The following is a 27,596-nucleotide window of genomic DNA, read 5'->3' as shown; positions in this document are numbered from 1 at the left end:
TTTCATCAGCAAAAATACATGGGGAGCAAAAGTACTCTTTAAACTTTTTGACTATGTAGATATTAATACTATTACTTTTTTAAAAACATTTTTTTTTAATTCTTTTTTTTTTTTTTTTTTTTTAATTTTCCCCAGGAATAAGCATATCTGTGGAGGGACTTTGATAAAGGAAGAGTGGGTTCTAACAGCAAGGCAGTGCTTCCCTTCTCGGTACAGTAGTCTGTAGTTTTGTAATGTTGAAATACATCTATTTTCAGGAATTTACCAGCACATTTCTTCAACTTAAATGCAGCAGTTTTCCCTCCTGTTTGGCTTTAACACTGATTTCTGGTATAAAAGTCCTGTGGGACCTTGTTATTTTCTGTTATTATTGTTAATATAAAAGAGCTCTGACTATTTTTCATAGAAGTACAAATATGTTTTCCAAGTGTAATGGTTAGACAATTGCCTCTTTATGAAAATAATCTCATGCTTCTGCTTAACTGGACAGAATAAAATACCAAACTTGGGTAAATCTCAAAAAGTTCAAAGGTTCATACTGTCCAAGGATCTAAATGTTTGGATATTATTAGGAAACAAAAATTAGATTTTAGTCACAGTTAAAGATAAAATTATGTAGTGGCTTGAGACCAAAAACTTACATCTAAGCATGTTGATTTTGGAATAGCATTTGGCAGCATAAACACATTTCTAGTGAAGTATATTAGTTAAGATCTTCTAGCATAATCATCTTAAACAGAGCTTTTTGAGTTATTTTATTATAAATTCTTCAAAATCTTAACCACCTTTGCCTGATTTAGGTACAAGGATTTGAAAGACTACAAAGCCTGGCTTGGAGTCCATAATATCAAAGGAAAGGGAGAGGAGAAGCACAGACAAGTTCTGAATATTTCCCAGTTGGTATATGGTCCCGCAGGGTCAGATTTGGTCTTACTGAAACTTAGCAGGTTAGTAGCTATTATTGCCAATTCCAGGATTTTCAACAGATGAATGATATTCTTCCTAAATAAGATTTGCAAATTCAGTTCTCTAATACATCTGCTACTACAGATGATGTCTCCATGAGGTAAACTTCCAATTGTAAAAAAATTTACTTCATATAGGCAGAAATGCAGGCCCATCTACCTAACTCAGAGAACAGCTGTTACTTATAAAAAATCTCACCTATATTTTTTTTCCTTGATAACCAAGTTTAGATTTGTTCAGAGGGGTTTTTTTGCTGGGTTTGGTGTTGTCAATACACATTGACTAGTACATGGTTTTAATTTATGGAATAAGCACCAGATTCTAACTGAGATCTTTGTATATATATGAGCTTTCAAACTTTCTCCATATTAGCAAAACAATATATTCAAATGAAATGCCATCATTACTTACTTTTAAAGTGAAAACCCAAGTTAAATAGCATAAAAGTGGTGACAGCATTTCAAGAATTTTTTTGACAGTTAACAGCTGTAGCGCAAAAAATAGGTAGAAAAATCCATCATTTTCAAAGTTGAAAAAGAAAGGGAAATAATTGGCACAGCTTTTAATTGCTGTGGTCCATAATAGATTTGTAATTTTTAAGATACATTTTAGAAGGGTAAGTAAAATCCATTATATCTATTATTTGTTTTCTCTTTTCAGACCTGCTATATTGACAAATTTTGTAGACATAATCCGATTGCCCATTTCTGGATGTACCATTCCAGAGAAGACAAGTTGCAGTGTATATGGATGGGGATACACTGGATGTAAGAAATTATTTTTAAAAACTAAATGAATACGTTGACAGCTTACTTCCTCTTGTCATTATAGGTGAGGCTGCTGGTATTGCCTGATGCTACGGTTGTACAACACTTTTTGTTGTAAAATGCAGTTTCAGTTTTTTTCTAATTTTATAAATCTCTAAGAATTTTATCTAAGACCACTTAACATAAAATATTTTCTACTAGTCCATCCTTTTTTTTTTTTTTTCTCTTGTTTCAGTGACAGGCAAAATAATTCAAACATTTCAAAGAATGAACTAGAGAAAAATATTGTTCTATATGTTTAAAAAATCTGACAAAATTGTTTTGCAAAGTTCTAACACTTTTTTGAAAAATTCCAAATCATCTACTTGAGCAGTAATTTTCTGCATCCCAAAGCAGGCTGCCCTGTGGAAAAACTAATACAGAATCATGTAATCAAAAACATAATTAACATACACAAAGACAAAGAACTAAGGATGCACAGACAGCCCTAAATCTGGCATTTCCTAGCTTTTGGGCGCTTGACTTTGCAACCTTACTAATGTTTATTAAACACTGTATTTGTGTGAAGTAAATACAAATATGTGGGAGAACAGACATTTATTTAGTCTGGTAAATACTATATCTGGCTAATTATGTGTTGATGATAAAGTTAATATCTGCCAGTTGACAATAATTACTCCAATAATTACTGTGCTCAAATGTCATTTTGCCACAGACCCTGAGTAAGCATCAGCAACATACGCATACTATTCTGGAAGCAGAGCAGAAACTAGACTGTAATTCTGAGGCTCTCTTCCTTGTAACCATTACTCAGCATTTCTTTGTGGGTGGCAAGTAATCTGTACCAGCCCTCTCCCGGATGACTGCCTTTGATGTTCCCAGCCTGGCTGGCCATCCTCCTGGGGGGAATGGCTGTCCAGGGGACAGGGAAGTCAGGCAGGAACGTGGTGCAGCATCACAGGAAAACTTAACTTAAGAGAACTGATAAGGAATCTGCAATGTTGTGGAGTTATGTAATACATTAAATACATAACATCTGTCATCCGAGGACTTGGTACTATATCTTCAAGGACTTGGTACTATGTTTTATGCACTATTTATTATAATCCTCACAGCATCCCAGACAGGGAAGGAAGAAGTGTTACATCAATTTTTTCAAGAAAACAGGATAATAAGTCAATGAAGGGCAAGCTTGGTGTTTTCTTTTGATGGCTGTGCAGAGAACGGGCAGGTCCAGGCCCTTTATTTATCTTCTCAGCTTGTACAGACTTGTCTTTCGACATGTAGAACAAGGGTAAGCTCCACAGGGCTCCTGCTTCCTGACCTTCACACTGATGAATGGAGATTGCACAAGGCTATGGCTCTGCCCTTGCAGGCACAAAGTCATTCAGTGTAGCTGAGCCAGCACAGAATGAGAAAAACTCTGCTCTGCTCAGTATTTTTCAAGTCACACATCCTTCCCTAGGCCATGGCAGACACTGTTACACATTGTGTTTAAAGCAAGGAGCAAAATCCTCACTCCACTGATAGGAATGATAACATTCTCGGGTTCACTTTTTCTGATTTCTGTGATGTGACAGGGCAAGCTAGTGGTGAACTGTAGAGTAAACCCAGTTATCTGTCCTTTTCTTCTAATAAAAAAACTTCTTCAGATATTCTCAGAGAACTGAACAGACATGAGCATCAAAAAAATTTCTTGCAAATCTCATTTGTATCAAATAGAAAAATTCCAAGGGGCAAATGCATAATAATGAGGATGGACAAAAATGTGAGTACTGGAGAGAAAGTACATTAATTGAAGTTACATGAGTAAGTTTATCCAGACTGCATCTTTTTTTTTTTTTTTTTTTTTCCTCTAAAAGCGAATAAAGTTTTCATTCTCTTTTCAATCGTAGTAATTGACTATGATGGCCTTCTCCGGGTAGCAAACCTGTTTATTTTGGGAAATGAGAAATGCAACCAGTATCTCAAAGGGAAGATCATTGTGAATGAGTCAGAAATCTGTGCTGTGGCTGAAACCATTGGTGCTGGGCCTTGTGAGGTAAATATTTCTTAATGCATTCTTAGGAGACATCAGCTTGGCTATTTCTTTCCCAGAAGTAACTTACAGGAGTTTTTTATAATTATTCTCTCTGCATTAAACTTGTACGCAAGAAAATACTTTAATCTTTTGCATTGGAAAATTATTTGTTTTTCCAGTGATCTATTTTCTCTCAGAGTGAAGGAAGAGGTTCCTTTGCTTCCTTTTCACAATACCACCACATCAGTAAAGCATTTACATGAGTTTTAAATGTACTTATATGACTAAACACTTTGCTAGACTGAGACAAATTTGTGTGTTGTATAATAAGGGCTAAAGCGGGCTATATGCTAGCAACAGTAAAGGCTGGAGCAAATTTAACTACTTACTTAAATGAGGAATTTAATGAAAAATACAAAAAAAAAAAGTCACTGCTCAACTGAATTGATTAAATTATGAGGGAAAAAGAAAGATTCAAAAATGTAATGAGGTTCAGTGTTAGTCAGAAGGCTGGAGCATCTGATCTCCCTAATGAAGCCTGAGCAACATACCAGTGACGACAGGAGAACTACTTCAGTTAAAGTATAGTTTAATACAGTTGTTTTGCTTGGGATTAGTTTTGATGATGGAGAAAAGACATCTAAGGATAAATGCTGTAAATCTTTCCTTACAGGAAGATATAATTTTTTGAGTGTACAATACATCTGATGAGATGATGTCTAGAGGGTGGGCAGTCATGAACATTATTATGCATTTAATATCTGGAGTAAAATAGATGATTTCCTAATACTGATGTTAACCAAGTAGTGAAATTTTCCCTACCCAAGAGTACTACCAAACCATGGGGAAATGAGGTCTTCATCAGGCTGAGGCCTACTCTGTTTATTATTCATATTCCACAGAATCATTTTGTTATTGCAAAATATTTTCTTCAAAATCAAATATTTAATCATAAATGAGCCCTCAAACATGTCAAGGCTTATAAATGAAACATCTGCATGGAAGTCTGCTGGGGATCCTGCACTTTGTTTTCCCCTGCAAGAAGAAATGGACTGAATTAATATTAGCAATCAGTCTTAATCATTGCATGGTTTCCTGCTCCCTAAGTTCCCCTTTGAAGCTACTTTCCTCAGCAGAGAACAGACAGAGAAACAAAATCAGATTGGCAGGTGAAACTCTACTACTGAAAGTGTTTTATGAGCTGCTCTGATGGTACTGACATAGTTCATTGTTCATGTGGGAACTAATCTGCAGTCAGTCAGAAAAAATACCCAAACCAAATAAAGGTCAAACGTTTGTTCCTCTGGTGATCCAGAGAGAATACAATGTTAATTGTCAGCTTTTATTTTTTGAAACAATGTCTCACTATCCGATATGAACATTTACTGTCTAGTTTTGCAGCTAGTTTTTTACGTTCACTATATGTTTTGCCTGGGTAAAAACTACACTATATATGTTCAAGTCCCAAATCTATGTAAATGTATCTAAATTATTGTTTCAATCTAATTTAAACTGGTTGTATTTTAGTGATAAATAAAAGCTAGATCTGAGTTAGGCATACTCCAAATTTTCACGGAATGCCTGTGCTGGTGTACAGACATCTCATTCACCCAGAATAATGAAAAAGTGTAATTTAACAAGTTATTTCTCAAAATTATATTTACAAAGTATTACTTTTTAATATGTTTGGGATTCCAAACCCCCCCCCCCCCCCCCAACCTATTAGTACACATAGATTCTAATTCTAGGGGCTTATGGGATGTTTGACTGGCAGAATGATATTAACCAGTGTCTGTCAGTAGTCTTTAATGCAAAACCTATTATCATAGCAAAGGTATTTTTCAGTCAACATACTTCCTGCTCATCTGGTTTATATGCATGTAAACAAGTGTTATGCTTGCAGGTCACTGAAAAAGGAGAGTAAGATCTGGTAGTGTAAAGTCACTAGAATCACATGTATAGTTGGATCACAGGGCTTAAGTTGCTTGGAAAGCAACTATATGTCTAAGGCCAACCTTGGCACTGGTTCTCCTAAGTTCAGGTTGTGAAAAAAATATTGGAATCTGGTTTTTGCCCTGTGGCAAGAATAACACTATTGGCTGTTCATTAAGCTAGGCCATCCCCAAAAGAAATCAGTCAGGAGACAGGTGGGAGGTGTGTCTTGAAGCATTTTGAGAAATAATATTCTTTATGTTTATTTTCCCTAGCGAGATTATGGTGGTCCCTTGGTTTGTGACCAAAACAGGCTGAAGATAGTAGTTGGTGTCATTGTTCCTGGCCGTGGATGTGCCATTCGAAATCGTCCTGGGATTTTTGTTCGGGTGTCATATTATTCCCGGTGGATACACAAGATTATGATGACCTACAGAAAACCCTGAAAAATTCAACAACTTCCATTCAAAGAAAGATTTTGGACAGCATGGAATTAACGTGTCATGTAAAGATTAACAATTTTGTAACTACTTGATAGTCAAGTTTGTTGAGCTTCTTTTAATATTTATGGGTGTTTTTGGTGTTTTTGTCCATCAGTGTCGTTTTATAAATGTTGGAGTGATTTACAGTATATGCAAGTATGGTGACATATCTCCTGAAGATACTTGAATGGGTAAACAATTTTGCAAAGATATTATTACTGGATGATAAATGGTTTTGTAGAAACAGATCATATGACTTCTTTTATGCTGCTCTTCAGATTATCTTAGAAGGAGAAACAAATTATAGTTTTACTTAATACATCTTATTCTTTCTATGAGCCATATATATCTCTTCATATATGACAAAAGACGTACTGAGAGATATATGCATCTATCAAGGACAGCATATATGATCATATTTCTCTTTCCCCCTTGTAAGAGGTCAAAGATTTCAATACTTCATTAAAAAATAATCTCTTCAGAAAATAATCTTTTCATTATTGATTAACTTTGCCAAATCTGCTTCAAGCACAGTTCTCGTAGAAGTCAATGTCACTTCCTTTTACACAGTGCTTACAGATTCTGGTTCTGTACTCACTTCCTTCATTGTGTATATGGTCCCCTAACAGATATCTCAAAACCCCTTTTGGATGAGGGAAGAGACATAGAAGTGGATTGATTAGCAAACTATTGATTATTTGTTTAAAGTTAGTCCCAGAAATAACTGTGAATTTGCAATGCAAAAGAGAGTATTTCATAGTTTGAAAAATTAATCCTGATTAGCTACTGGTAGACTACGTTCATTGAAAGAAATTTCAGTCAAATATGCCCAAATCTTTCTCTACAGACAGGTGTTAAAAATTCAGTTGATTCTATCTATTTCACGAAAGTAACTGTATTTACAGCAGGAAAAAGAATAGTTGATTCTGGCACCTGGATGAGAGTCTTAATAGTGGGAAAAGTGAGTTATACATTAATAGTCTTTCAAAGACTTTAGAACTTTAATGAAAACTTACCTAGATTTGGACAAAATTATATATTTGCATAATTTTTTCAGGGTAATACAATTATTGCAGAGATTGATATGATCTTGTATGTAATATGGAAAACATCACCATTAGTTTAGTAGCTTGTGTGTCCTGCCTGTATGTAGAACCATCATTTTCCTTTACGGTGATGGGGAAAGGGAACAAGTAGTCAACATCTGTGAAAAGTGCTTGTTCTCTTTTAGACATTTAGTTCTGTGGCTGGAATTATTATAGAAATATGTTGTTATAGGTGGCACCAATTACCCTGTAATTTCTGGAAAATTGATACAAAATGTATTCAATTATTAGTTTTACTACTGTACATGTAATTGCATAGGTAACCGCACTGTTACTTCACCTGTGACTATGTCATTGTAAATGTTTCCAGTAGCAAAATTTATGGTATGTGTATCATATCTAACTGCATAGCCACTAAGCTAACATCATGGTGTAGACATATAAAAGGATATTTAATTCAGAAGACGCAGGGTTGAATTCTGCCCTGGCATAAAGTAACCACTTCAGGGGAGCTGTCTTGGGAGGCAGCCCTCATGTTGACTCACCAAATTTTCTTCAGCAGTGCACTTTGACTTCAGTGGGACTCAAATATGCTTACATCTCCTGATGAACTGGGATGAATTTCAGCCCGTGCTTAAGTGTCTTGGCTTGCTGAGATTTGTGTCAAACATCCAGCAGATTCTACTGGCACATAAGACGAAGTCTTTCAGCAAGCAGAGCTTCTGAAATTTCTCCTGATGTAAATAGTTTCTTTGGACAAGATGCAACTTCTCTGTACAGCGGATTTGAGGTTGTGGATGCTACACAGATAGTCTGTCTTGATCTATTCTGGCTGCCTCTGAAGGCTTTATGCTCCTTTTGTGCTCTCTTGCTTACCAGGCCTAAAGAGAGCAGGATTTAGCCTGTTGTATTTACAGTTAATTATTGCCATGTATGTGGAGTGTATTCTTGCTAAGTATATACTGACCATATCTTATTGAAAGGATTAACTTTTTAAGAGAGACTTTTAAAGAGTTCCAAGTGAGTTTTGTTTTCAGTCACAAGTAGAATGTGGATAAAATGTATAATTCCATGTTCACTCTTTGTATTCTAAGAATTGTTATGTGCTCACTGTATTATATTTGCAGGCATTTTGTTATGTCTATCTGAAAAAAATCAAATCCTAAAATATTTTAGTTATAAGCTTCTGCTGTGCAGAAGACTGTGATTTTTATATATATATATACACACACATATATATATATATGATAAAAATACTGTTTTTTGTTAGACAACGTGTAAGGATTTTTACCTGTTCTGGACAGCACCTCAGTAAAATAGATTGTGCAGAGTTGATGCTCCAGAACTTAACATGTTTGTATGCACTTGCTTATCAGGTGCTCTTGCTCTCCTTATTTCAATACGGAGGGCATGTGAGACTCTGATAAGCAAGGGAAGAGAAGAATAATGATATGTGGTAATGAATTTGTACTTCATTTATTCCTGTGAATATTTCTTGTTGGTACCAATGGTACCGTACCAGGCAACTGTTATAACTACAGGATTCTCTTAAGAAAGGACACTCTATAGATATTTTTTTCACTGTTCTAATATTTTTCTCTCTGTAATAACAAGGGAATCTGATCTAGTGCCCATCTAAATTGCTGGACAACCTCTTACTAACTTCAGTGGGATCTGGACTTTACTTTGTAGATATGATTTTATTCATATTAGAATTAAAGGGTACAGAACTTAAATTCTTATCTAAAGACATTCTTAGAGTTCATTGAATTTCACCTTCATTCTCGTTGCTAATCCTTGGTCTCTGAAAAGTGTAATAACTGGATATAAAATTTTGGAATTAAAACCTAATAGCTGATTTTGTGTTACTGAAATTAGTTTGATGTAATTGCTGATTTTCTTAGGGCATTAGAACTGGCTGACACTTCTTCTTTTCATTGATGAAAACATTTTTCCCTTAGAAAAGCTTTTTCTTCGCTATCTCTTCTTCTCTCATAAACCTCATGACCCTCAGAGAAACTGTAGCTCTCATTGGGAATGTACTGGTCTAGATTTTTGCTGCTACTGCTGAAATCTTCTTTAGTTTAAGACTAAAATTCTCTGAGACATTCTGCAAACCCTTGCTGCAGATAATGCCAATGTACTTGACAGAGCTACTCACTTGCATTAGAGCTTTTCAGATGAGGGTCCAAATATATCTCTGAGGGTCAAAATCTACTCAGGCAAAATGTCCTTTGAAATCAGTGAATGTGATTGTCAAAAGAACAGTGGCTGAAAGTTGCTCAGTGCTTTTCCCTATCACTGTGCACTGATCTACATGTATCCTTGTACACTGAAAAGCACACAAATTCTCAACTCCATGGCAACTGCAACAGGAGGTGAGGCTTTATTGCCATCCTTCTGGAAGGCTGGTTGTAAAGTAGTTGACCCCCATAGAACCTATATGAAACCTATTGGATTGGTTGTTTAGCCTTGTTTCCTTATCAATTACTTTCTTCCTCCCTCACATGCACTGGTATATTATTATTTTATGAATGTTGGGGCTGCTGGCAGGAACTAACATGGCTTTTCACCCTAAAATTTTACAGTGTTCCTTTTAAATGTACTCTTGGGCATTTATGTATGGTGTTTCCTTGCATGGGATCTAACTTCAGGGAACTGCCTGTGGAATTCAGCATATGACAAGAGTATTTTTCCATACTGAAGTGGGAAGAATAATGCTCCCATTAAACACAACTAGCTGAATGCCTAATGGAAAGGGAACACTGTGGTTATAACTTGTATTACAAATCTTCTGTAATTAACAGCATCTTCATTAGTTAATAAAGTTGGTATTTTTGTAACCTTGTTTACTCTTATAATTCTTAATAAAGTATTTTATAAAAAACAACAACTTAATTAGCATTATATTACTTATTTAAAGAAGAATGTTTGGAACCCCACTGCTAGGCTCCTAATTCTGCTTTCAGTGAGGGATTTTTAGTCAGCAGAGTAACGACTGGTACTTTAAACATCTCCATACTTCCAATAGCAGAACTGCACATGAAATGGAAGATACAGCCAAATCCATTATGTGATCCTGCTGAGTCTCCCCAATAGCTTCCTGATGGAACTCTGCACTGAGAATGGCTTAAGCATATTATGGAGCAAGTATATTTTCAGTGGAGAGGATATGCTTAAACTAATCACAAATATTTACCAAGATGATTGTAGTTCCTTACAATTTCAGTATGAAAGGCTTGGAATTTTGAGTATTTCTTTTAAAATACTTTACACTTCAGGAAAGGGCTCCCCTGAATGTATCACTTAGTACTGATGATGGTACAAAAGATGATTCAACGGAGACCAATAACTTGAACAAGCCTAGGTATTACTGATACACTTAATATCAAAATCAGCCAATAGCAATAGCTAGCAAAAAAAAGAAACAAGCAGCACCCTTACCAGCCCCATCAGATCAGTGCCTCTCTGCAGATGAGTACTGTCAAGCTCCTACAGCATCACAGCATCCTGGTTTGGTAAGTTCAAATAAGGGACAGAAAGTTCATTACTTCTTTTTCATTATCCAGCTGAAATTTCAAAGTTCTAAGTATTTCTGGTTACACTGCAATTTTGATGATTTAAACATATATTTGCTAAAAACTCCAGCAACATCAACAGTGAATCATTCTTCAAATAAACTCATGTGAAGAGTGTTTGAAGTCTGATTCTGAATGTTCCATGGTAAACATCACTTCTTTTTGTTTGTAGTCCAAAAAGGGGACTTTCTAATTGATTCATAAAATCAGTGGATTTTATCAGGAACTCCTGAAATCAGTGGGAAGCTTGCCAGTAACTTCAACCATGCAGGAATGCTTCCAAAGTTATAAAAATCTAGAAATAGTCCATATGTCAAAACCATATCTTGCTATAGTTTTACATTCAAAGTGTTAAGAGTATTCAGGTGACCTGTCTACCTCCTGGGAGACATGAGAATTAACTGCTTGTACAGCAATTTGTGCAACAAAGATCTATAAAGGCATATTGCCTTCATATTACATTTTGTAATGGCTTTATTTTTTGTAGTTGCAAGAACAGTATAATCTGAAAAATGATGAAAACCCACATTGATGCTCAGCACTTGCTTTCTGCTCTTTGTTATTTAACAAGCCTCGTCTAAAACAGAGCAGGGCATTTGGTAGAGTTCAGTTGTGCATCTACTCTGCCTTCAAAAGCACTGATTTCTGGACAGCTATGTTCCAATAAAATCCACGTGCAATAAATAGGAAAGAAAACAGCCGGGAGGAAAAAGACGAACCATAAAAAGGTTAATACCAAAGTAAGCCCTAAAATGAACAGATAAATTTTTTTTCATGTTGTCTCAGCTTTTATAACGTAGGATATATGGTGTGAAAAGCTGCAATAGAATATATTAATAGCCTTAGCTTTCCTAAAGCTGTTTTGCTTTGGTTCAGAACACTTGAGAAGGTGAAATGACTTATCCATATGGCCACAGAAGGCATAGTGCAAGTTGTGCTTCTGTGTCTGAGGACCTGATCCTCCTTGCATTGAAATCACTGTCAATACTCCATCTAGGACTAATGGGTCATTCCTAAATCCTCCTTTGGAACCCCTTGGACCTTGTCATGGGGTTGTTTCAGATCCTGACTTAGTCAAGCACTCAGGGCATGTTCCAGACTGGTATAGAGTGGCAGAGGCACAAAACTTCAAACTTGGGCATAAAAGTTCCACTGCAGACTGAGCTTTGCTCAGTCAGAGTCTAACTGAATATAAGGATTGGTTGATTTGTTTACTATTAAAGTATTATTGTTGATAATGTAATATAAAATATATTATATAGCATAAATATTATATATTTAAATATATAATTCTATATATTATAAAATGGATTTTATATTAAATAATAATTATTAATTAATAACACTATTTTAGATTTATATAACAATAGAACATATTTACAGTTCTATAATGTTAGTATTTAATAATTAGTAATTATACTATATTATCATATAATATTGTATTATATTATATTATTTAATAATTGATAACAGAATGTTATATTATGTATTATTATATTATATAATGCTACAATTATTTGTTGTTATTATTATCACCATCATCATTATTATTACTATTATTATTCCCTAATGGAAGCACTTACTATTAATATAGTTTTTATACACATCATAATAAATTCCTTAGGAAAAATCTCCACTAGATCTCCAAGAGATGTTGGTGTTTGCTGGAGACAGATCAAGTTGTGCCTGTTTAAACTAGGGTTGTCCTCAGTTAAGTTATCTGATGTATTCTACTAGGAGTAAGAATATTTACAGGAGAGTGCAACTCATAGAAATTTATTAAAAATAAGGCAGGAAATAAGAATTAGAGGCACAGATTGGATTAGATAAGGCTAGGGTAAAACAAAAACATGGATATAGACCTTCTCTGTACTTGAGAGAAGTTTTACACTGAGTAATATGCAAGTTTATAATAATTAATCCGTTCAGATTATAGTAACTGAAAATTTTCCAGATGGTTTTCTTTCCTTGCGGGTTAATGTCAGCATGATACACAGACTAAGCAAATATGCATTTACATCAACATTGCTATTACAAACCATGTCAACAATAGTATCATGTCTTGGACGTAAATATGCCATCTGCTGTTCAGCCTTGTGTTTAACAGTACTGTAACTTCACATAACAGTTACAAAACTGCCATTGCATAATTTCTTCTCAACCTTTTTTTGTTGTTGTTGTTTTAACATTAAATTAAATCTCAGAAAATTTGCTGTTCACAGCAGTGTAAGTTGTGGAAGCTTTGCATTAAACATTCACTTGAAAGCCTCTGTTTTTCATGCTGTGCATCCCCACAAGGCATCTGAGTCCCAGTTATTGCTTGACCTTAGAATTTTTTGAAGTCTGTGTTTATGTTGGAAAAGTTCCCACATAGCCTTAATTTTTCCTGTTGAACATATTCAGAATATGTCTCTAAGAATACCTGTAGGAGATGAAAACTCATTGCAGTCCTGAAATATTCAGGTACCAGCCTTCAACTATCCCTACTGAAGTTCCTAGTTTGCCATCAAGTATATTAACAGAGGGAAACGAATAGTAGGTTAGGTGGCTTCCTCAGATCCCACATCAATGAGGCTTGGCTATCCCTGGGGAGGTGCTCCACAGCCCTCTGTACCAAACCAGAGGCTTGATGTGACTGAGCACTAAAGCACACAAATTACACACAAAAAATGCACACCACACCCACACAAATGTACACAGATGCATTCACAATGGTATCTAGCTGACTAATTCAGAACTTCTTGGTCTACACAGATACTTCAGGAAAAGATTTATAACCTGCATTTTACCCTGTCCCCCAGAGCTGTGCTAAGTGTCTTAGTATAGGAACAGGACAACCTGAGAAGTCTTCCTACAAGGAGCACTTCTCTTGCTTTGCCTAATAACCAAGAATAACAAGGGGAAGTCTACTGGTGACAGCAAAGAGTATGAATTTTTCACATCCTGAATGTGCACATTTGTGATGGTAAACTTCTGTAGTGTAAACCTGAACTGCAAGGAAAAGGAGCTGAGGCTCATAAGACCTTTTCTTAATATGTCTTATGCGCCTCAACTCCTTTTCCCATGCTCCAGACTAGCTGGATCCAAACTGGTCCAATCAGTTCTACAATGATAACATGGTTACATGTCTTGGGGTGTGTGCATGTTCATGTGTGCATACACATGTATCTGTTCTGACTGATGCAATGTGAGGCTCTGGCAGTGGTGTTCATTGTCCTGGAAGCAGACATGCAGACCTGATTGGTGTTCAGCCAGCTGTGTACTGGTTTGGACCCATCTGTATTGCTATAACCTGCATGTGAAGGCCCCCAAAATTAGGAATTAAAAATCTCACCCTTGGATCCTAAGATGCTCAAAGCCTCTAGGGATTCAATAATAACCATTTGCATCTACACTGCTAACTGAAATGGTGTACATCCCTTTGGAGACCCTTCTGAATGCTTCTTTCCTTTTATTGCACTTTATTTTTGTTAGGTATCACCAGAGGCTGACTTTAATGTTAAAGCTGTTTTAAAAGCCACTATTTTTCCTGTAGAAACCTGCTTCCTTACTGGAGCTCTTTCTGGGCTGTTATTTTAGAAAGTTTGGTTCGGAATCTCTTCTAAAGTTCTGGATGGATTTTCCGGGCTGACTTCTCACTTTATCTTAGCAGAGAAGCTGGGCTGTATTTGTAAGCATGGTGTTCTTTAACCACCTCTGATGCCACTTAGTGTTAACATTATTTTAGTTCATATAACTCCCTAACACTAATCCCTGAGCATTAATTCCTTTAATTTTCTGCTGAAGATTTTTATTTAGCCTTATCCTCTTTCCTGGTTTATAATCATGCTCGAGGAAAAAAAAAAAAAAAGGCTTTTCAGTTTTCTTTAGCTGGCCTTTACGTTAATGCTACTAAATTTTCTTATTGGTAATTTTCCCCATCGTGAACTGCAGATCATATCAACTGAGTCTGCAGGAACATGTCAGTTTTATTGGTATGTTTTACAGAGACCAGGCTGGTTTCCAACCGAAATCCATTTGTTTTCCCTCCAGCATGCTTGCTTACCTCCCCAGGCTCCTACTTTCTGCAGCTTCCTCCAAAGAGGTATTTCCCTGCCTATTTGGGTATGGACTGTGCACACCCAATGCTGCCTTTCAAAATTGGCAGCAGAGTTTTCTATCTTTCTCACTCCACTCTGGCAAGGATGGACCTTTCTTCTTATTTCCCTGACAAATTCTTCAGGAGCATAAAATACTCCTCATCTTTAAAGCAATTTCTAACTAAATGGAGGAAGGAATCTGTGAAGCTGATATGAGCTTGGACAGCCAACACTTAAAGTAAGACACCTCGCTTGGGCATAAACCAAAAGTTTTGGTTGTGCTTCCATTTTAAATATTTAAATATAGTCTTGGCATTCCCATACTCCTCTGAAAGGTTATTTCAGACACTTAAGAAGAGTCTGTGAATTCTTTTCTTGGATTGGCCATGATGAGGCTGTGGTGTTTGCACAAGCTGCAGCACAGTGTGATCCAAGGGACTTCTCAACACTACTGACAGACAAGGACTCCAATTCCTTTTTTTCTCTGCTGGGTTTTCTTGCTTATTTCCTTGTTCATCTTGTTTGTTTGTTTGGTACTTTATTATTCTACTTTAATGCTGACAGGAAGAAAATAAACAGGGAAGAGTAGGGCTGGTGAAAGTGATGTGTTTGAACTGTCCGCTGGATAAGATTTATGGTCTGCTAAGGACAGCTTTTTGGAAAGTTCTTCTCTTCACTCCTCTCTTGGCAGTTTTTTTGGCCTTCTTAGCTGTCTGAAGACACTTCACTTTCTCTATCTGGAAAGTGCTTTCCTCATTATCTTCTTTGTAAGGATGGAAGTGATGAAGTCACTTTGTCTCTCTTTCCCCCTGCCCCCCATCCCACACTGCTATCTATGTCCCTCAGCGCACATTCAGCAACAGTACTGAGCACATCACTGCAGGACATCTTTACTGGTTCAAAACACAGAGAAAAGGGCTACTTGGGCATGCATGTGTTGAAGAACAAAATACAGAAAATGCACTGAGTGGAGTGGCATTTCTACAACATTTGCTTTACTCTTTCCAGAGACCATGCATGTAAAGACAGAGCTCTGTGGTGTGTGAGAGAGCAGAAAAAGAAAAGTCACTCTGGAAAAGAGAAAAACTGTTAGAAAAGACTGTTGCTCATACAATAGGCTTTAGATTGTTATTCAAGATGGGCTACTGCCTGTACATGAATAGTGAATGAATGCCTAGCTTGAAATAGAGAAGTTCTGTAGAGACAAATTAAAAGGTTATGTGCTACCTTCAGGGAATTTTAGGTACGAGAAATCAGGGCAATAATTTTAGGCCCCAGCCCATAGGGATGACCACTGAGTAGCTTAGAAACTACACAGCTTCTGACCACAGCTCATGACCCCTGTTGTCAGGTTTCTTTCTTTGGAAGATTGACCTATGAGAAGAAATTCATCTTTGAAGGAGAAATTTCAGCAAGCTCTGCTGAAACACTCAGCAGTGTGCCATTGACTTCCCCAAGATCAGCCCTTTGCACATGGACCTGGTTTGGTTTGGTTTTCCTGACTGCTATGTGCACATTGAAAAAGTGGCCTGAACCAGTTTATATCTGTATCTGAATATAGTCAGTCTTTTGGCTCCAGCTTAGAAGATGAAGATCAAGGGAAGAGAAGATTTTTTAAAAAATATTCTCTTTCAGGCCACATCCTTCCTATCATTTTTCCAATTTCACACATTCATTAAAGGGGGAAATGTATTGCATACAGAAAAAAAAAAAAACAACCAAGCCCTCCAAGTGAGAACATATAGCAATTTCATTCAGAAACGTTCCTTTTAAGGCACAGAGTCTATAAAAACCACACCAAGAGAATAGAGTACTCTGCGGTCATTTGTTAGTAAATCTGACAGGAAATCAAAACTGAAAGGATTCTTCTGTAACTGCCAACTTGTTGTAATGGAAGCCAGGGGAAATATATTTATCTGTTTACTTGACTAAGAAGAAAGAAACCAAAACATATTTTCCTCCAATAGTAGAGGGAGATTAAACTGTTACTAGTCACTTGTGTGCTAGACTTCCCTCCAGGCCTTTCCTAATGTTTTGTCTTACATTCAAAACAAATAAATACTGGCTCTTAGGAAAATAAAGTATTTCATAGAGTATAGAAAGTTTAAAGATATTCAGGTACCTAACATTTTACATCTGCAGCCTTAAGGATACTGTACAGTACTTCACATTATTGATAACTATCTTTTTTTAGATGTTTTTTGCAAAATAGGTTGTATGCCTGTAATATGGTGCAAAACTGCAAAGATGGACAGACCATTCAGAAGTATGACGCACTAGGCTTGGTTTTCCCTCCAAAATTAATTTTTTTTTTCCATTGAAATAAATAACATGAACTAGAATGGATCTGATTATAGGTGATTCTGCCACCTTGCTTATATTAGACATTAGGCCAATTGGAACATATAGGATGGAGGTTACTACTAATGTGGTAATAAATGAGATCTCTATAGTTAAGATCTCTAACAAACAGTTACATGATGATGTGAAGAATAAAAATAATCTGAAATATTCCAAGGTCAATCTCAGCAGTGGATTTTGTCTTTGCTGCATTTCTCTGATGATACAGAGCTGCCATAAATTTCTTCAATTGTTCTATTTACAGCAGTTTTGCACTGCCATGTAGCAGTCAAAACCAGCTGGCAAATCTTGTCAAAGATATTTCATTTGATTAATTCTTCTGTCTGGGCAGATGCAGTGCAGTCTGTCAAACCATGAAGATAAAAAAATTAAGATGCATTTCCTAGAGAATTATAGCTCGGTAAAGATTTTGTAGCTGGAAAAGGGCAAGAATCAAAAGAGGGTATTTTTCCTTACACGATATCTTTGAGGTGAATATTAACATAATTGTTTTTAGAGAAGTTGCATGAGAGAAAGCAATCAGTTTACAGTGTGCAAGATAGATGAACCAGATAACTAACACACTAGGTTTTGTCTAATTTAAAAATTCCACAGCAGGTACAATCATATTTGTAGTAGGTGATGAATCTGTACATGCTACAATCATGCTCTGTTTTTTAATGCTTTTCAAATTCTGTCATAATGTTCAAAGTGCTGAGAAAGAATCTCATGAATAGAATTTGTGACATGATTCCTAAGTATTGAATGTACCTATAGAAATTCAGCCAGAATAGATAGACTGCCACTTCTGACACATTTAGCACCATAATACGAACTTGAATATATTATGCTGTAACAAACCACTTAAGTCCTCATTTGGGACCATAATTGAGCATATGTTTAATTTCAAGTATAAACTTAATCCCATTGACAAGTGCCTTCATTTGAAGAGACAAATAATCCAGTAAATTTATAAAGCATTGTGACTTTGGCTGAATGTGGATAAGGTTTCTAGTTGGGGACAGGACTTGTTTATACAGTACCCAAGCCAGGAACACTATAAACATAAAAAAGACTTCCAAAACTGACAATAAAAATGTTAATGGATCCCTTTAATTCTTCTTCTTTTTTAGAATAACACCTTAAAATGACATTCAAAGGCTCAACAGCTGCAACTATATGGGAAAGGACATATTCACATTTATTTCTGCTTTAACCATAGTTTATGTGACTCCTGTGAAAATAGATGTAGTTTTCTGGTTTAGTCTTCAGAGTCTTATTAGATGACTTATTATATGTCTTTGTGTAGCTGAGAGGTAATGCAGAGAACATTTTAATACAGTTGCATTTTAATGGCATAGAGTCCAATTACTTCAGTGTCTGTAAGGAGCGCCTATAACTGGCCTGTGCTCTGGAGCTGAATTTAGACTGTATATCTCTGCAGCATCTCTATTACTTGTCTAGACACATCTCAGGATTCAGAATTACAAATGACAGATTGTATACCAGGCTTGACATTTATGTAATAGAATATAGAGATATATTTCTAACATCATGATAACAATATCTGATACATGCTTCATCTAAGATCAGAATGAAACCCAAAAACTTCACATGTGGCAGGGTCAAAACCCCTTTATGATTATATTATAGAATAAAAGTATATGTGCATATGCGCAAAAGCCCTAGATCATGGCTTTCCAAATTTTTTTTATAAATTAAACTCTGGTCCATCCTCAGAAGTAAAAAGACTTGAAAAGTACACTTGAAAAATGTACTACAAATACCTAGGTCACATGAATTATTTGATTAAGCCAAATGAATTCTATTCAAGAAATAATGCTAAGTCATTTAACGAAGTTCAATTTTACAGCTCTACAAACAAGGCAATTGCTTTGAGATTATTGTGTCAGATTTGTGGATTAAAAACAAATGTTGATGACAGGTGAGAATTCACGTGGAAGAACTTGAGGACATGCTCCTCCATAGATCAAGAACAAGTTCTTAAATAGTGCTTTTCAATCAACATATGTATCAATTCTTTATTACCATTAAACTTTTTTTTTTTTTAAATGACAATACAGATCATGACACTAAAATTTATCGGAATTGTATTCAGTTCTTGTCTCTGCCCCTGGCCTGTCAAGATTCACTTTATCTTTGACTGTCTGTTGAGACCCTGAGAACATTCAGGGGTCCTAGTGTGTCTCCCCACCTCTGGGGCCCCCCTGCCCTACTCACAGCTCAGCACCCCATTCCAGCCCCCGCGGCCATCAGCCCCTGCCCCAGTGAGGCCACAGGACAATGTCTCCAACTGCCCTGGCCCATTCCAGTGTCAGCCTGTCCTCATTCCCAAGGAGGTGCCCGACACCCAGGGCTGGGGCTGCCTCAGCTGCCCCCCCGGCCCACCCTGCCCAGGCTGGAGGGACAGGCCCTGGCCCTGCCCTGCTGCCCCACGGAGCCCCCGACACCCCCGGTCCCTGGCCCAGGGAACACCGGTCCTCCCAGCAGCATGATAACATTGATTTTTTATTATCAAATCATTATGATACTTTTTTTTTTTTCAGCTTAGTGGAAGTACAAAATCAAGAAGAAAGTTTCAGATACTCCTTCCTGCTGTGGTCAAGGTTTTGCGCCTGTGAAAAGGAGTGTCAACTTGGATTGTTTTGTTTCATATGAAACCTCCTCCGCACCTTTCACCTGTTCAGCAATTTGACTCTTCAAATTCACTTTTTTTCTACTAAAAATTGTTGATTTCTATTGGACAAACTTTGTTTCAGACTGGAAATCAAAGAGTGCTCATAAGAAAATGTGGAAAAAAATTGTTTATACCATCTTAAACAGATGGTTTCAGTTTAGAAATGCTCCTCTTTTAGCAAATATCCTTAATCTTAATTCAGCCATAATTTAATCTAATTTTAATAAAAACTCTTCCTTCTTTAGGTTCAAATATTGATTTCAATGACACAACATTATTACAATTCTATTACGTTTAATGCTTCAAAACGTTCTACAAAATGCTATTGCTTTCTCCTGAATGCTCACTAGACCATAAAAAGCAGATACTGCCTTCATTTTGCAAAAGAAGACATAAATTAATATGTGATTCTAAGATTTGTAAGTTTTTAGTTATTTCTAGTTACTTACAGCAACAGTTTTGGATAGAACATGAAAAATGCGAGAAAACTGGTACACCTTTCAAAGAAGGCAGATGAAAACCTAAAGACCCCTAAATCTCTTATATGTGTAAAAACACAATACAATTTGTCTTTGTGTGTGTTTGTCTGTATTTAGTGAAGAAAATTTTACAAATTTGGGAATTATTAACTAGTTATGAATTTTTTGCATTAACTGGAATGAACAGTATACCACTGTTGCTGATATAAATATATGAAAAAAAAACCCCGAACCCTACATTTCCTCTAGCTCAATGATTATCAGACATGAAAATAACTTTAAGCATCTGTAAGAGAAAAGGAAATGTACTATCATTGCTTTATTATTTTTATTATTATTATTGTTGTTATTATTATTGTTGCTATTGCTATTGTTATTATTATTGTTATTATGATTTCTCTTTGAAAGTGACTACAACTTCACCCGTTCAATGTTTATGTTAAAAATTATGATAGATATTTAGGATCTTGAAGGTTTTTCATTTCACATCTGGCTATTTTACACAATGATTTTCAGAAAAATTTCCATATTGTTGAATTAACTAAACACAATTGTTGCTGTATCCACCCCAATATGAAATGCACACATTTTGTACTGCAACTGTGTACAAAAGTTTGATACATGAAGTAGTATATCCAAGCTGAATTGAAAGCATAAGGGAAATTCTAAAGAGGTAGAATGCAACTAACATAGAAAGTTGGCAAAGATGTTACACAGTTTAACACAAGCTGTTCCTCTCTAATACCATAGTGACAATTTCATACAAATGACATTTCGTGAGTAATAAAATGACAAATACATCATTAAAATTAGAGACAGATTGCTAAATGGATTAAACTGCAAGTATCTTGGTTTTTTCTTTCTTCTTCCACATGCATATTTCATTTTACTGAAAAATTATATGCCAATGTTGTTCATACTGCCAGATCTTAAAATGAGTTTTAAAATTCATTCAGTTCTACCATGCAACAGCTCTTTGAGGAAAATCAGCAATGACTTTTTTTAGTATCCTTGAACAAACCACCCCAAACTCTGTTCTTCAAGCTCTTAGATGCATGAAGTCCCAGGCACATGTAGTATCTTGTACATGTATAAAGCAGTTGCAGAACAATGAAAGACCTCCTCTTTTTAGGTGATCTTTCAAAAATAAAATATTTGTCTCAGGTTAGATCATCAAAATCTGTTATAAAGCTTGGTCACAGAGTATGTAAATAGCTAATACATTTGGAGGTTTAGAAAAGTAAACAGTCAAACCATATTCACACAGACATACAAGACACAAGTAGACAAGACACAAGAAAAACAAATAAAATAAACTTTGCCATAAGAGAGGCTAAGAGGCTGGCAAAAGCATATTTTTAAAACCACTAATCACATGGGTATCCAGAAGGACTTCTGAAGAAGTTATACATGAAGGGAGGTACAGAAAAAGTAACAGGCTGTCAGAATTCTATAGTATAAAATTCCAATTTTCTTTTGGGTTTTGGGCTCAGTAAGATCATTTAGTGTAATAAATAATATTCATTATAGAATAATTTAGGAGTAGTTTCCTTATTATCCTATTTAAAACCTCCGGGAGTCTATTGATTTTAGGGTATATTTTCATACATGATTGGATTGCAGACTTGAATGACTTGGCCAGTGTGGCTATAGTATACCTATAGGACACGCAATGGCAATAAACAAGACGTTCTCTTAACAGTGGAAGCAACGAAGTTTGATTTCCTATGGATGTGTGTCCCTTAAATATCCTCCTATGTGGTAGCACTGCATCTATCTCACAAAACAACAGGGAGCAGTAATGTGAGTGGTCCAGGGCTCTGCATGTGCTGAAATATAATTGTTTTGTAGACTCTTATCCTTCCTTTAAAGTGAATTTAGTCAGAGGATTTAAAACTTGTTAGAGAAGAACGGACCAGCGGACACCTAACCGTGGGAGTTTGACCATGAGCCAGGAATGCACCATCACAACAAAGCAGGCCAGCAGCCTCCTGTGTTGAAGGGCCACAGACATGTTTAAAGTCTTGGAGCATCTGACATATGAGAAGCTGAAGGAGCTGGAATTGGTCAGCCTAGGGAAAGTACGGTTCGGGGACTGTCTTATCAGTGAGTATAAATATCTCATGTAAGGGTGTAAAGAAGATGGAAGCAGATTCTTTTCATTGGTGTCCATTGACAGGATAAGAGGCAATAGACACAAACTGAAATACAGGATATTACATTTGAAGATTAGAAAAAAGCCTATATGTTTTTACTGTGAGCATTCTTGAGTAATGGAACAAGTTGGCAAGGAATGTTGTGCAGTCTCCATCCTTGGATAATCAAAAATCACCTGGACAGGGTCCTGGGCAACCAGCTCTAGGTAACCCTGCTTTGAGTGAGGGAGCTGGACAATATGACATCCAAAGGTGTCTTCCAACCTCAACTATTCTGTGATTTTATGATCCTGTTTCCTTAGGGAACCCATCCAAACACACACATATATATATAATCTTCAAAATATCTGTGCCGTTGGTTCTTGTTCATTTGTTCTCATGGAACAAGTAATTTTGCTTAACGGAGGCTACTTGCATATCCTGCAAAACTCACTATTTGCAGAATATACAGAGACAGCATTTGAATGGAAAAACTTGTCAGAAACCCAGATTTTTTAGAAGTGTCATACATTTATCTGTCAGGGATTTGTTAACTGAAATCCTCTTTTATAATAACATTAAAATATGTTTTACTAGGGAAGGTAATGGGCATCTTATCAGGTAACCTTCTTTACAGTGTTCCGGTGGAAACAAGCAGGGACTCATTTTAGAATTACTGAGCACAAGAGAAAAGAAGAAAACTTTTTTTGTCTTTGGACTCATTATCTCACAAAACCTTACTTTAGACTGTGGAATTTATATATTCCGATGATAATGTCAGCCTGTAGGATTAAACTTAACTCACTTTGAAACTGTTTCTATCTTTGACAAATTTGCAAGCTATTAAAAAGGAAATGAAGATTCCATCAAATTGACCATAAAGAAATATATACATCTTATACAAACCATGGATATCTAGTTGCTAGGTAGATTCCACTTTTTGTTAATGGACTGTGGAAATGAATAATATTCAGACTTGGCCAAAGCATAGTGCTTTACCTTTGTTTGGCTTCAGGTAAAGCAAATAACTATGCAGGATGAGGACCTCACTCTGTAAAATAATCTTCTGATTAAGCATGTGCTATTTTCTCCTCTTCTGAAAGGAGTGTGTGCACATTAACATCTGTAAATGTCAGACAAGCGATCTGTTGTATTGAGCAGTCTCAGTTTAAATCTGTCTAATGCATGCCTTGCCTTAGCAAAGATACAGATGCCTTCTGTGGTCCTATAAAAATGTGTGTTTTAATGATGAATGGGCAAGTGTATAGTTTCAATTACTCTTGTCTCCTTTGAAGCAGAAAAACTGGCAAACCCTTATCTAGACTTTAGCAGGTTGAGATAAACCTTGATAGCAAAAAGTATCTGGATTGTCAGAACTTTTAACTACAGTAAACTACTTAAACTAAAAGCAGCTGTTAGTCCAAAAAGAACAATACCCATTCATTTGTAAGATATTCTGCAGTGGTTGGGATACTATTTAATGAGTCTTTTCTTCAGATGAGACTATTGTAAAAAAATCTAGGTTACACACTCACATGCACAAACATGTGTACACAGTGATATAAAACATGTAGTGTTTGAAGAAATCTTGTTTGGCTAACACACAGTAGTCATTTGGAAGAAATGATCCATGGAGGTCACTGTGCTCAGAAAACTATAGTTTAGTTCCAACAATATAGCAGTGAGATTACACTCATTGTTATGAAAATGTTATTGTTGTCTCTACAGACCTATTATTCCCATGTGATGTCTGGAACAGTAAAGTTAGCCTCACTGAGAAGTCCTATTCTGTCTGCTTCTTTTTTGTTCTTAAATAAGTTGAAATTACGTGGACAGTGCAGACTTCTATCATGTCTTCTGAATTATTACCAATGTATTTCATCGTATTACATAAGACAATGATTCTGAGTCCCTCTGGATTTTGTACTATGCTTCTGCCAAGTTTCTATAAACTTTTCTGGTGTAAATTTAAGTCTGTGTTTTAGTTAATATAGCAAACAGGGAAGGATATTAATTCAATTTGTAGTATATCTTCAGTGTGCTCACTTTGCTTATAAAACACTGTTGAGCAGTTTTAAAATTCTTCATGGATCTGTTTGGTCAAGAATAAAGCCTTCTGTATTTATGAAATACCTCCCCCAGATCTCTGAAAATGTTTCTGCCATGCACACTGTCTGTCTAGTTTCCCAAACCACTCTCCTGAAAATATGAATAATCAAAACTACAAGACCAAAGTTTTAGCTGACAAACAGTGGCAACAATCCACCTGATTTTCAGGGGTAAAATTTTACACCAGTTGAAATCCTCCCTTTTGATTGCAAGAGTCTCAGTTCTGCTTGATTTTCCTGTGGTTTCTGTGCAAAAAAAAACAACTTCTGTATTCAAATCTCAACCAACTCTGCTTGGATTACAGAACATTTTCCCTTGAAAGTCAGTTTGGACACTCATGAAACTCAGGCCCTGTTCAGGCTGTACTTCCTACAGCCTACCCTGATACTTGGCTTTCCAATGACAAGATAATGTCAGTACTCTTTTCTGGGATTTCTGTATTAGTTCTTTATTGGCTGCAAGACAGGGCTGTGGATCTACTGGGAAAGATTAGGCTGGCAAAGGAGAGGGTTTGGGTTATTATATGGTAATCTCCTTTCAATTTTTCTACAAACATTTGCCAAAGGGTCATCATAACTACACAGTAGTGAAAAAGCATAATTTTCCTTCTGATTCATTCTGTGAAGGCATCAATGATCAGATGAAGTTTGAATCTCTGCATTAAACTCTGAAATTGAATCATAAATAAATAATTTCTTCTAAAAGAGAGAGAGGAATTTGTTGCCCATGGAAAGCTGAGGTTTAGCCTTACCCTTTTCCTCACATTTTAGCATAAAATCAGACTTGCCTAGTTGGTTTCCAGACAGATTTTCCTGTTTTCATATGCATATTCTTATTCTTGCCATGGCTTATGATGGGACTTGGCAGGTTGATCCACAGTTGTAAACTTTCCTTCTAGACAAGGACCTCAAGACCCTCATGTGAACCAAAGACCTGAGCTCCTTATTTCAGGATTTCCTGTTTAAAACTATAATATGATGGTGTCTAGTCTATTCAGTTTAGGCACTGGTTCATTTACAGTTTGAAGTTCCTGGCCCCAGAAAGGGAAAGACAGAATATTTGAGCTTCTCTAGTGTAGCTTCCTGCATTCCTTGAACAGTTTTGAAAAGGAATAAGCACTTCTTCTATCTGCAGATGGAGTTCAAGGCTACTGAAATCAAATATCCACTCTGTGGTCTGTATATGCAACCACCAGAGAATAAACCAGTCTAAAGTACATGTCTATCCTTTTCCATTGACAATACAGTGGAATAACAGGAAATGCTCATCTCCTCCATTCACTTGGGATGCACCATACTAATTTTCTCTGTGCAGAAGTGAAGATCTCCAAATCTACAAAATGAATAAAACTTCAAATGTGCAGGACTCTAGGCTCTGCTCAGCATACAATCCAATAGTCCAACAGAGTGTTTCCTCCCTGAGGTCTGATGACCCGAATTGCTGTGCAGGCACTGACCTGGACCAGTCAAAGAGCATATGAAAATTACCTAGCCTACACACAGGTATCTTGTCCATTACCAAAATTGGCTTAAATTATGACAACATAAAACTTTCAGGGTTTCTCCAGAACATTTAGACAGATTTCTAGTGTGGTTGCTTATAAACTGGACTACAGCAGAAATTTAGTTGATATTTAAAAGACTGCCATCTCATCAGAAGTACTTGTGATCAACCTGAGGTGAACTTTAAGGCTGTGATAGGAGGTAGTCCACAAATACAAGATTATGATGTCCTGGAAAATAGAGCTGATGTTTAGGATGTGGTACACTCTAGTGATCTAAGTCCTGACTGATGTGGGATTTGTGGCATCACGTTTTCATCTGCTTTTGTTTGTCCTGTATTTCCAGCACTAGGTAGCATGATGGTGTTTATGTGAGAGAGGCAAGAGAACTGCTTCTTCTATCCTTCCTCATTAGAAACTTGCTGTTGGTTGATACAACAATTCATGTTATGTGTGAATGTGAGTACAGATGCATTGATTCATATTACTGAGCGAAATCAAGCTTTCTGTATTTTATACTTTCCATAACTCAACCATATTTTTTATTCTACCCTGTGTCACAGTTCTCCATTTGCTAATGAAGTAAGACATCCTTATATATCAAGATTACCAAGAGAGTGAAACCCAGTTTTAAAAATATGGATAAAAAGTATAAGTAGTAGTAAAAAAAAAAAAGAAAAGACAGACAAACTTGTTACTTTCAACATAAATATGGATTAAAATACTGTGTTATAAAACTTTATTTTCAATGTTTGTATTACTATAATGCCAGATACTCTGATCCTGCCAGAGCCAATTGGGTTTGATGAGAACATTATCTTGGCTTGAAGCCAGGAAATAGGTGTAAACATCAGAACTCATTAGATTTTTCTGAACTGTATTGAAACTGAGGTTTATTTCATGCCATGTATAATTAAATACTTATTGTAATTATTCCAATTTGTTTTACATCAAGACTTTTGCATTGCATCCTTTTAAGAAAAGAACTGGAATCTCTTATGCCCCAAGGCAGATCAAAACAAAATTTGTCATGTCCTATCCATCTTGAGGACAATCAACATTTGTATCTGTCCTCTGATAACAGCCAACTCCTGATGCCTCAAAGGATGACAGAATTTCAGCAGAACAGACAATGTTTGCAGATGACAACTGTACATTAGAAAGGAAGAATCTATGCTTTTTTTAAAGGGTTATTTAAAACAACAATAATTTATTCATTTCCAAGCTACTTTGTAGACTGTGTCCATCTTGAAGTGTCTTTCAGATTTGTCCTTATGAAAAATGATTCTGCAGAACTTACTGACTGGATTGAATGATTTGGACATAAATTATTTCATTAAAGTTGAAAGCTTTTTCTATCTGCCATTCTTGCATGCATACCCTGCTTTCTAGAAGGATTTTTGACAGACTTAAACTGACTGGTTTTGTGTGTTTAATTCAGTTGTACACATCAGGATACAGTAT

The 27,596-nt window shown here is 36.1% G+C and overlaps 1 protein-coding gene across 1 annotated transcript in view; it reads left to right on the top strand.

Annotated features, from left to right (window-relative positions):
* The window catches only part of HGF (hepatocyte growth factor), a 62,056-nt gene extending 51,995 nt beyond the window's left edge, over window positions 1–10,061 (top strand). Inside the window, exons 14-18 of the mRNA XM_032985236.1 lie at window positions 136–210; window positions 801–947; window positions 1,627–1,733; window positions 3,629–3,774; window positions 5,961–10,061. Coding sequence (XP_032841127.1) covers window positions 136–210; window positions 801–947; window positions 1,627–1,733; window positions 3,629–3,774; window positions 5,961–6,131 — 646 coding nt within the window. The 3' untranslated portion in view covers window positions 6,132–10,061. The remainder of the gene's footprint in view (window positions 1–135; window positions 211–800; window positions 948–1,626; window positions 1,734–3,628; window positions 3,775–5,960) is intronic.
* Window positions 10,062–27,596: the final 17,535 nt, after the last annotated feature.

Source organism: Tyto alba, unplaced genomic scaffold (assembly GCF_018691265.1).
Source record: "Tyto alba isolate M040663 unplaced genomic scaffold, T.alba_DEE_v4.0 Super-Scaffold_2, whole genome shotgun sequence".
Classification (NCBI taxonomy): domain Eukaryota; kingdom Metazoa; phylum Chordata; class Aves; order Strigiformes; family Tytonidae; genus Tyto; species Tyto alba.
The sequence above is the reverse complement of the archived record's forward strand: the minus strand, read 5'-3'. Positions and strand labels throughout refer to the sequence as shown.